We start from the raw sequence: 12,052 nt of genomic DNA on the forward strand, positions 1-12,052 counted from the left end.
ACAAGGGTAACCTTTCTGGGTTTACAGATAGATTCAGTGTCCATGACTCTGTCTTTGACAGACAAGAGACGTCTAAAATTGATTTCAGCTTGTCGAAACCTTCAGTCACAATCATTCCCTTCGGTAGCCTTATGCATGGAAATTCTAGGTCTTATGACTGCTGCATCGGACGCGATCCCCTTTGCTCGTTTTCACATGCGACCTCTTCAGCTCTGTATGCTGAATCAATGGTGCAGGGATTACACAAAGATATCTCAATTAATATCTTTAAAATCGATTGTACGACACTCTCTAACGTGGTGGACAGATCACCATCGTTTAATTCAGGGGGCTTCTTTTGTGCTTCCAACCTGGACTGTAATTTCAACAGATGCAAGTCTCACAAGTTGGGGAGCTGTGTGGGGATCTCTGACGGCACAAGGAGTTTGGGAATCTCAGGAGGTGAGATTACCGATCAATATTTTGGAACTCTGTGCAATTTTCAGAGCTCTTCAGTCTTGGCCTCTTCTGAAGAGAGAATCGTTCATTTGTTTTCAGACAGACAATGTCACAACTGTGGCATACATCAATCATCAAGGAGGGACTCACAGTCCTCTGGCTATGAAAGAAGTATCTCGAATTCTGGTTTGGGCGGAATCCAGCTCCTGTCTAATCTCTGCGGTTCATATCCCAGGTATAGACAATTGGGAAGCGGATTATCTCAGTCGCTAAACGTTGCATCCGGGCGAATGGTCTCTTCACCCAGAGGTATTTCTTCAGATTGTTCAAATGTGGGAGCTTCCAGAAATAGATCTGATGGCGTCTCATCTAAACAAGAAACTTCCCAGGTATCTGTCCAGATCCCGGGATCCTCAGGCGGAAGCAGTGGATGCATTATCACTTCCTTGGAAGTATCATCCTGCCTATATCTTTCCGCCTCTAGTTCTTCTTCCAAGAGTAATCTCCAAGATTCTGAAGGAATGCTCGTTTGTTCTGCTGATAGCTCCGGCATGGCCTCACAGGTTTTGGTATGCGGATCTTGTCCGGATGGCCTCTTGCCATCCGTGGACTCTTCCGCTAAGACCAGACCTTCTGTCGCAAGGTCCTTTTTTCCATCAGGATCTCAAATCCTTAATTTTAAAGGTATGGAGATTGAACGCTTGATTCTTGGTCAAAGAGGTTTCTCTGACTCTGTGATTAATACTATGTTACTGGCTCGTAAATCTGTATCCAGAGAGATATATTATAGAGTCTGGAAGACTTATATTTCTTGGTGTCTTTCTCATCATTTTTCTTGGCATTCTTTTAGAATTCCGAGAATTTTACAGTTTCTTCAGGATGGTTTAGATAAAGGTTTATCCGCAAGTTCTTTGAAAGGACAAATCTCTGCTCTTTCTGTTCTTTTTCACAGAAAGATTGCTAATCTTCCTGATATTCATTGTTTTGTACAAGCTTTGGTTCGTATAAAACCTGTCATTAAGTCAATTTCTCCTCGTTGGAGTTTGAATTTGGTTCTGGGGGCTCTTCAAGCTCCTCCGTTTGAACCTATGCATTCATTGGACATTAAATTTCTTTCTTGGAAAGTTTTGTTCCTTTTGGCGATCTCTTCTGCCAGAAGAGTCTCTGAATTATCTGCTCTTTCTTGTGAGTCTCCTTTTCTGATTTTTCATCAGGATAAGGCGGTGTTGCGAACTTCTTTTGAATTTTTACCTAAAGTTGTGAATTCCAACAACATTAGTAGAGAAATTGTGGTTCCTTCATTATGTCCTAATCCTAAGAATTCTAAGGAGAAATCGTTGCATTCTTTGGATGTTGTTAGAGCTTTGAAATATTATGTTGAAGCTACTAAGTCTTTCCGAAAGACTTCTAGTCTATTTGTTATCTTTTCCGGTTCTAGAAAAGGCCAGAAAGCTTCTGCCATTTCTTTGGCATCTTGGTTGAAATCTTTAATTCATCATGCCTATGTCGAGTCGGGTAAAACTCCGCCTCAAAGGATTACAGCTCATTCTACTAGGTCAGTTTCTACTTCCTGGGCGTTTAGGAATGAAGCTTCGGTTGATCAGATTTGCAAAGCAGCAACTTGGTCCTCTTTGCATACTTTTACTAAATTCTACCATTTTGATGTATTTTCTTCTTCTGAAGCAGTTTTTGGTAGAAAAGTACTTCAGGCAGCGGTTTCAGTTTGAATCTTCTGTTTATGTTTTTCATTAAACTTTATTTTGGGTGTGGATTATTTTCAGCAGGAATTGTCTGTCTTTATTTTATCCCTCCCTCTCTAGTGACTCTTGCGTGGAAAGATCCACATCTTGGGTAGTCATTATCCCATACGTCACTAGCTCATGGACTCTTGCTAATTACATGAAAGAAAACATAATTTATGTAAGAACTTACCTGATAAATTCATTTCTTTCATATTAGCAAGAGTCCATGAGGCCCGCCCTTTTTTGTGGTGGTTATGATTTTTTTGTATAAAGCACAATTATTCCAATTCCTTATTTTATATGCTTTCGCACTTTTTTCTTATCACCCCACTTCTTGGCTATTCGTTAAACTGAATTGTGGGTGTGGTGAGGGGTGTATTTATAGGCATTTTAAGGTTTGGGAAACTTTGCCCCTCCTGGTAGGAATGTATATCCCATACGTCACTAGCTCATGGACTCTTGCTAATATGAAAGAAATGAATTTATCAGGTAAGTTCTTACATAAATTATGTTTTTTCTATTGGCTATTGCATCGTCGCGCAGTTTTTCTGAAATGGTGTTCTACACTGATAAGGCTGTCCTTCGTACCCGTTTGGGTTTTCTTCCTAAATTGGTGTCTGATCGTAACATCAATCAGGAGATTGTGGTTCTTTATTTGTGTCCTAATCCTTCTTCTTCGAAGGAACGTTTACTGCATAATTTGAATGTGGTTCAATCTTTGAAGTTTTATCTTCAAGCTACTAAGGATTTTAGACAAACTGGTCCTCCTTACATACTTTTTCATAATTCTACAAATTTGACGTTTTTGCTTCGGCTGAAGCAGCTTTTGGGAGAAAGATTTTGCAGGCTGTGGTGCCTTCAGATTAGGGTCCGCATTTCTTTTAACCCTCCCGTTATCATTCAGTGTCCTCTAGAGCTTGGGTATAGTTTTCCCAACAGTAAGGAATGATGCCGTGGACTCTCCTCATATTAAGAAGGAAAACATAAATTATGCTTACCTGATAATTTAATTTCCTTCTGTATGAGGAGAGTCCACGGCCCCCGCCCGTATACTCTGATGGGCGGACCAAAATTTGTTCTCTCTTCCGGCACCATTTATACCCTGATATTTCTCCTATTGTTCCTAATTCCCTTTGCAGAATGACTGGGATTTGAGGGAAGTAGGGGGAGTATTTAAGCCTTTGGCTGGGGTGTCTTTGCCTCCTCCTGGTGGCCAGGTTCAGTATTTCCCAACAGTAAGGAATGATGCGGTGGACTCTCCTCATACAAAAGGAAATTAAATTATCAGGTTAGCATAATTTATGTTTTTCCTGATGACTGTCTCAGGAACCCACTTTCCAGTGCATGTGCTTTCTGCGAGTTTTCCAGGCTGCAGAGCTCTTCTGTCGTGGCCCCTGTAGCATTCTGTCCGTTTTATTCAGTTTCAATCGGACAACATCACTACAGTGGCCTGTGTCAATAAGGGCAGCATTTGCAGTTCTTGGCAATGTAGGTAGTGTCTCACATCCTTTAATTGGCACAGACATTCCAATGCCAAATATCGGCCATCCACATTCCAGGTGTGAACATTTGGGAAGCAGATTTTCTGAGCAGACCGAATCTGCACCCCAGGGATGGGGGTGTGTGGAGATAAATCTTATGGCTTCCAGTCACAATGCCAAACTACTGAGGTACGGATCAAGGTCGAGAGACCTTCAGGCAGAGTTTTTGGACGCATTAGCGGTTCCTTGGCATTTCAATATCGTTTATCTTTTTTCCTCCACTTGTTCTGCTACCTCGAGTGATAGCTCGAATCAAACATGAGGGAACTGCAACGATTCTGTTAGCTCCTGCGTGGCCATGCAGGACCTTGTATGCAGACCTTGCACAAGGTTTCTTTTTCTTTCAAAATCTAGATTTTCTGAGGCTGACTGCATGGAGATTAAACGCATAGTTCCTTTCTTACAGGTGGTGAGATTTCATTATCTGTTACTTATGGGAATCCCTTCCCCACCAGGAGGAGGCAAAGTTTTCCAAACCCCAAGAGCTCTATAAAACCCCTCCCATCTCACACATACCTTAGTCTCTACTTTGCCTCTGTTGGAGGTGGTTGAAGAATGAAGATGTGCATGTGTTCTTCAGCGAAAGGGGTTTTCAGCTTATTTTGAGTCCCGGTTCCCCTCAAAGTACAGTGCTTGTCAGAGGGATGTATTTGGGGTATGGTTTTTGATACAATGGTTTCACCTCATGGGAAATCCTTCATCAACCCTCTGTAATCGGTCGCAGAGACATGTCTTCTGCCTCCCTTTACAGATCTATACTATACTTGTTTGGCTGTCTGCTACCTGCTTGATAGTGAACGAGTGTCTATGGGTAAGTATGTCTTATTTTATGTATAGACACTCATATAGCTATGTTATGGGCACTTTTACAATGTTTAAATGTTTATATATACATGTATATATGGCCCTGGGACAGAACTCACTATTCCCCTTACTTTCAAAACTTTTGGCACACTTTATTTTTTGCCGCGCCAGGTTCCGATACATGTCTTAATCTAATAGGAGTTACAGGGTAGCACACATCATTGTTGTACGCTCCTCGGGTTATCACACTCTGGCGCGTTACTGTAAGCATGTCGGGTCAGGGTAGTCTCTCGGTTATGCTTTTTTGCTGCTCTTTCTACCATTTAAACAGTAAGTTGTTCGTTGACAGTAATTGCTTAGCTAGACTAGTGCTTATTGCATTACTTGTTTTGTTCAAGCTTTGATCCTCCTTGGAGTCCTTCAGGCAGTTGTCTCAGTTTAACGATGATGCCTGTTTTTTTAGTTTTATTTGGGTTGTGGATTTATTTTTTCAGTGAAAATAGCTGTTTTTAACCCCTCCCTTTATGGTTCTGCTCATGGACTTCCACAGCTTGGGTATTAGTTCCCATATGTAACCGATTGTGGACTCTCACCACCTGTATGAAAGAAAACATAATTTATGCTTACCTGATAAATTAATTTATTTCATGGTGGTGAGAGTCCACAAGCCCCCCTTCCTTTGTTGTTTTCTTTGGGTTGATTTATTTTGAGCACATTTTTTCCCCCTGCTGCCTTTTATCTCTAATTTCTTTTTACCTCACTTGCTTGGCTATACATTAGACTAAGGGACGTGTGAGGTGGGAGGGGTTTTATAGAGCTCTTGGGAAACTTTGCCTCCTCCTGGTGGTGAAGTGATTCCCTTATGTAACGGATTGTGGACTCTCACCATCATAAAAATTAATTTATTAGGTAAGCATAAATTATGTTTTTGTCCCACAGAGTATTTTCTGAGGTGGTGATTGATACTCTGGGTCAGGCAATAAAACCAGATACCAGACATATTTTTCATAAGGTGTGGAGGGCCTATCTGTTTTGGTGTGCGGAATCGTAGGTGCCCTTGGCACAAAGTGAAGACTCTGCTTATCCTTCAGTTTCTACAGGATGGATTGGAGAAGGGCCTGTCAGCTAGGTCAGATTTCTTTTCTTTCTGTTTTGTTCAGGCTATTGCAAGAATTAGACCTGTTTCAAACATTTTGCTCCTCCATGAAGCCTTAATCTTGCTCTTAGAATTCTTTAATGGGCTCCATGCCTATGCTTTCTGTTGATATTAAGTTACTATCCTTGAAGTTGTTGTTTCTGTTAGCTGTTCTTTTGCTCGTAGAGTTTTAGAATTGTCTGCACTCCAGTGCGACCCGCCTTATCTAGTGTTCCATGTGGATAAGGCTGGTCTTTGGACAAAGACTTGTTTTTTACCTGGGGTTGGTATCAACTCACAATATCAATCAGAAAATGTTCTGTCTTTGTTCTAATCCATCTTCCCCAATGAGAAGTTGTTGCATAACCTGGATGTTGTTAGAGCTTTAAATGGACATAAAACAGGTTGGGATAGAGACAAAATATAAAAATATGTACTTTAATCAGTTTACCTGCAAATTTATAATGCAGTGCTTCACCATTAACCCTTTCTTTTAAGTTTCTGAGTTGTACAGCTCTAACTCCCCCCACACATTTCCTTCTATGGCTGTATCTATATCTATTGTTGCTTCGGTAGAATACAAAAATGCATATGGATTATCTGGTGGAGTATGCCTAGAAGCTGTGATCTCAGTTAAAATACAATGTCTGTGTCTAAACACTGATAAGAGGGGTGGAGCACAGTGCTCCAGACAGCATGGCTATTTAACTATTTTTGCTCATTTTTTAAAATAATTTTAAAATACTTTTAAACCATTTTTAAATAATGTTTTTATTGAAACTATTTTACTTAATTAGCCCTTTTGGAATATGCACAGATCTCAACATGTTTTTGGCACTTTAAAGCTTTATCTTTATGCTACCAAGAAATGTTGTCAATTATGTTCCTTGTTTATTCTGTATTCTGGCAAGCGTAAGGTTTGAAAAAGCCAAAGCTGTTACCCCTATCCTCCTGGTTCAGAAGTTTGATTTGCATGACTTATATAGAAATGGGTCAGCAGTCTCCATCACGTTTTACGGCATGTTCTACTCGTACAGTGTCTACTTCCTGGGCCTTTAAGTCCGAGGCTTCAGTGTACCAGATATGTAAGGCTGCTACTTAGTCTACATTACATACTTTCACTAAATTTTACCAATTTTACATTTTTGCCTCATTAGGGAGAAGGTTCTTCAAGCGGTGGTGCCTAGTTCTTAGGACTGCCTTCCCTACCTTTCCCTTACTCTTCCATGGGCTCCACAGCTTGGGTATTGGTTTCCTATAGGTTATGAATGAATTTGTGGACTCTCAATGCCATTAGAAAGAAAATATAATTTATGCTTACCTGATAAATTATTTTCTTTCTTGGCAGCGAGAGTCCACAAACCCGCCCTTTCATAGTGTAGTGGCAGCAGTCTTATGGCACCTCTTTACCCCTTTTTATCTCTACTTTTCCTTATCCTCGGCTTGAACTACTGAGAGGGTAGGGGAAGTGGGAGGGATATTTGATGTTCTGTTTGGGGTGGCTTTGCCTCCTCCTGGTATTTCCTATAGGTTATGAATGAATTCATGACTCAGTGCCAAGAAATAAAATAATTTATCAGGTAAGCATACATTATATTTAAAAAAAAAAAACACAACTTTCCAATTTATATCTACTTTCAAATTTGCTTTGTTCCCATGGTATTCTTTGTTGAAGAGATACCTAGGTAGGTGTCTGAAGTACTACATGGAAGGAAATAGTACTGTTATGTAGTTCTCTTGCAAATTGACAAACATTTTGCAAAACTGCTGCCATATAGTGCACCAAACACGTGCGCGCTCCTGAACTTATATCCCTGCTTTTCAGCCAAGTATACCAAAGAAAATTTGATAATAGATGTAAATTAGAAAGTTGAATAATGAAGGAACAGTTTTTGGTTTCATGGCCCTTTAAGCAGCTTCATATATTGGGGCCAAAGGGATCCCATTTCTCCAGAAATGGGTAATGGATGTATATAATAGCAGCAAATTCACTGCATTCAACCCCATGTTGCTTATATGTGGCATTAATACACCCCCTCTTTCTTCCCCTCCCTTTTTCTATGCTCTACACCCCTCCTAGCCTTTTTTCCCTGTCGCCATAGTTAAATCTGTGGAGAGTAACCAACTATAACTTGCATGAACCTCACTGGATAAGCATAGCTGGGAGCTTGTTCTAATCCCAAAGCAATTCAGGTTTTTAAGACTTTTGTATGGCTCATCAGACATATCAAGAAAAATCTCTAGTGCATCAGACTGAGCAATGAATTTCATGGTGATGCTGGGTTTGATGGCATCCACATTGGATGCACTTCCATTTGCACATTTTTTTCAGGAGACCACTGCAGTTGAGCTTCACGTCCCAGGATCATCTTCTAGTTATGTGCAGAGATTATTTGTATTTGAACATTTCTCTGTGGGATGCAACATGGCAATTTGTCTTTCCCAATAACACCACCTAGATGGGTAGCACAGTTGTAAACATCAGCCTCTGAATCACTAGATCTAAATCAAATTAAGACAAATAGTATTTCAAACATACTCAGAAAGTTGGATTAAAGGGAAATACTCATATGCTAAATCACTTTAAACTGATGCAGTATAACTGTAAAAAGTTGACAGGAAAATATCACCTGAGTATCTCTATGTAAAAAAGGAAGATATTTTACCTCACAATTTCCTCTGCTCAACAGAGTAAGTGCTGTGTAAAAAGTTATACTTCAGCTGTTGTCCATCTGCAGGGAAAAAAAATGAAGAAATGAACTGCAGCCAATCAGCATCAACAGTGCTGAGGTCATGAACTCTTACTGTGAGCTCATGAGATTTCATTTAATTCTCATGAGATTTCATAGTAAACTTCCTTAAACTGAAATAATGTGAGTGTGCATGAGGCTCACTCCCTTGCCAGTCCCAGGACAGACATACTGATTTGCTGCTTAAAGGGACAGTATACACTAATTTTCATATAACTGCATGTAATAGAGACTACTATAAAGAATAAGATGCAAAGATACTGATATAAAAATCCAGTATAAAACTGTTTAAAAACTTACTTAGAAGCTTCCAGTTTAACTCTGTTGAAAAGGTAGCAGGAAAGCCCACTGCAAGTGGGAAATAAGACCCTCCCCCTTCTTTTGAATATGAAAAGACCCTTTACACAAACAGGAGCAAGCTGGAGAAGGTAGCTGACGGTATTCACATAAAACTTTGGGGCTTGGTTAGGAGTCTGAAAATCAGAGCAATGTTATTTAAAAATAAGCAAAACTATACATTTTTTGTAAAAAAATAACTTTATGGGCTATTAAAATAGATCTACAAAACATTTATGCAAAGAAAAAATGAGTGTATATTGTCCATTTAAAGTCCTTTACAATGGGGTGTGAATACTTAGGACATTTTGAGGTAAAAGATTTTTCTTTTTTCCATAGAGATGTTTAGGTGATATTTTCTAGTCTGCTTTTTTACAGCTATGCTGCATCACTTTCAAGTGTTTCAACATTTGGGTATCATGGGCCTTTAAGATAGTAAAGATCAACATTTTCTCTGTTTTGAGCTTTTTTTAAATTTTGGAAGATTAGTATTTTTCAAAACCTTGGCTTGTTAAAAAGGGACATTCAAATATTTTTTAATATCTGTGTTAGAAATTATTTGCAAAATATCTGCATACTAAGTAAGTTTTTTTAAAAAATTATTTAAAACTGTCGGCTACTGGTTAAAAAATGTTTTACTAAGGTGGATTTGTTTCTTTCACAGAGACCCTCGTGTAACCTTTAACTCCCCTTATAGATTTGTTTTGTGTATAATTATTTATTTTTAAAGATTAATTCTCAGATAAGTATATTGAATCACAGTTTTTAGAAAAAAAACATTACACCTGTTCTTATTTAAAAGCACTTTCTCTCTTTCATTTCTCTAGTACTACAAATGTGGAGCCCAGTTTGCAGCAGTAACCTTGGGGACACTAGGAGCTTATACTGCATTTACAGTTGGAATCACTCAGTGGAGGTAATGGACATGCTTTTTGTATTTGTACAGTTCTGGCTAGTTCTCCAAGTAGGCAAGGGACTACTAACTATTTCAACAACAACCTGCATTGTTCTGTCAATGTGGGTATTTGTGTGTGTGTGTGTATATGTGTGCATGTATGTGTATATATATATGTGTGTGTGTATATATGTGTGTGGGTATGTGTGCATGTATGTGTATATATGTGTGTTGGTATGTGTGCATGTATGTGTATATATATGTGTGTGTGTATATATGTGTGTGGGTATGTGTGTGGGTATGTGTGCATGTATGTGTATATATGTGTGTGTATATATGTGATACATGAAAAGAGATTCCGACATCCATCATTTATATAAAAGTATTCAGTCTTTATTCATATTCTTTAAAACAGGAACACAGCAAACAAACGGTCAGGTGAACCAAGGCGCAGCACGCAGGCATACGCGTTTCGGAAGTGAATTCCGTAGTCACAGCCTAAGTGCTAAACCCCCACGTCCCATTTAAAAAGCCAAAGGGTAAATGTGATTGGTAAAAACAAAACAACGCCCTAGTTTTTCTGACCAATAATATGAAATATGTCATTAAGAGACTAGTATCTATTCTTTAAAAGAGTAACATAATGGCACACGTATTACACATGTAATTCTAAGAAATGAATTAGATTAAATAAAGAGGCGAGGAGTTAAATTGACAAAACACCTGATAGATGTAAATCTAAACATGGAGAAATGAGAGAGAACAAGTGAGAAAATAGACTCTGTGTATACATTCCAATATAAATATACATATATAAAAAGTAAAAAAAGGGATTACATTTTCTTGCTGCATGTACATGTTAACAAAATGATAGGCAAGAGATATATTAATTTGTGTACATCCATAACAAAGCAATTCTACATAAGCTAAGATTAAATGCACAAAAGAGCTCAAAAGACATATTGATATTGTGTTTAGCACAAAATCTATTGATATATTCTCATATGAGAGCATGTAAAATCGGTGCTATGGTGATAGTAGACAAATAGTATGTTAATAACAACGTAAAAGAATATATATATGTATGTATAGGTACACAGTCTATATACACTAAGTAGCTGATCATATATAGAATTCATATATATCGAAAGATAGATAATATTGTATCAAATATATAAGTATACATAGATATTAAAATCTATGAATGATATATAAGAACATAATCTGCAATAAGTGTTCTAAATATATCACACTATGTACACTCTCTAAATATCACAAATAGATAGATATATCATGTATGCTAGGACTAAACGGCAGAGGACCGGACTAAGGAACAAATCTATACGGTAAACTAACTATTTAGGTTTTAAACTATAGGTGGAAGGAAAGTGAGCATAGGATGCTCATAAACAGAAGTGAGCAGAGAATACTTACTCCCAGTGATTGATAATATCAAACCTGGAGTTAAGTCCGTTTGGCAGCCTAGTATCTAATGTAAATATCCAATATGCTTCCCTTCGTGCCAGAATGGTGTCAATGTCACCACCCCTAGTTGGTCTTGTGATCTTCTCTATGGCACACCATGAAAAATGCTTGAGATCATTGTTATGAAAACCTCCAAAGTGCTGAACTATAGGTGTAGTTGCTCTATTTTGTTTAAACGATGATAGGTGTTCACGTATTCTAGTATTGAGATCTCTAGAGGTGAGCCCTACATACTGAATATTACAAAGGGAACATTCGATGAGGTATATGGCATATTCAGTAGTGCAGTTCATGCAAGTGTCAATATCATAAGTTCTGTGAGTGACCTTACTACAAAAATTCTTTGCGACCATGTGAAAGTGACAAAGAATTTTTGTAGTAAGGTCACTCACAGAACTTATGATATTGACACTTGCATGAACTGCACTACTGAATATGCCATATACCTCATCGAATGTTCCCTTTGTAATATTCAGTATGTAGGGCTCACCTCTAGAGATCTCAATACTAGAATACGTGAACACCTATCATCGTTTAAACAAAATAGAGCAACTACACCTACAGTTCAGCACTTTGGAGGTTTTCATAACAATGATCTCAAGCATTTTTCATGGTGTGCCATAGAGAAGATCACAAGACCAACTAGGGGTGGTGACATTGACACCATTCTGGCACGAAGGGAAGCATATTGGATATTTACATTAGATACTAGGCTGCCAAACGGACTTAACTCCAGGTTTGATATTATCAATCACTGGGAGTAAGTATTCTCTGCTCACTTCTGTTTATGAGCATCCTATGCTCACTTTCCTTCCACCTATAGTTTAAAACCTAAATAGTTAGTTTACCGTATAGATTTGTTCCTTAGTCCGGTCCTCTGCCGTTTAGTCCTAGCATACATGATATATCTATCTATTTGTGATATT

At 38.4% G+C, this 12,052-nt stretch overlaps 1 protein-coding gene across 1 annotated transcript in view; it reads left to right on the forward strand.

Moving 5' to 3' along the window:
- The window catches only part of ABCB7 (ATP binding cassette subfamily B member 7), a 558,087-nt gene that overhangs the window by 408,822 nt on the left and 137,213 nt on the right, over positions 1-12,052 (forward strand). Inside the window, exon 7 of the mRNA XM_053699205.1 lies at positions 9,574-9,662. Within this exon, the coding sequence (XP_053555180.1) occupies positions 9,574-9,662 (89 nt within the window). The remainder of the gene's footprint in view (positions 1-9,573; positions 9,663-12,052) is intronic.

The sequence above is a fragment of the Bombina bombina genome, chromosome 1 (assembly GCF_027579735.1).
Source record: "Bombina bombina isolate aBomBom1 chromosome 1, aBomBom1.pri, whole genome shotgun sequence".
Taxonomy (NCBI): domain Eukaryota; kingdom Metazoa; phylum Chordata; class Amphibia; order Anura; family Bombinatoridae; genus Bombina; species Bombina bombina.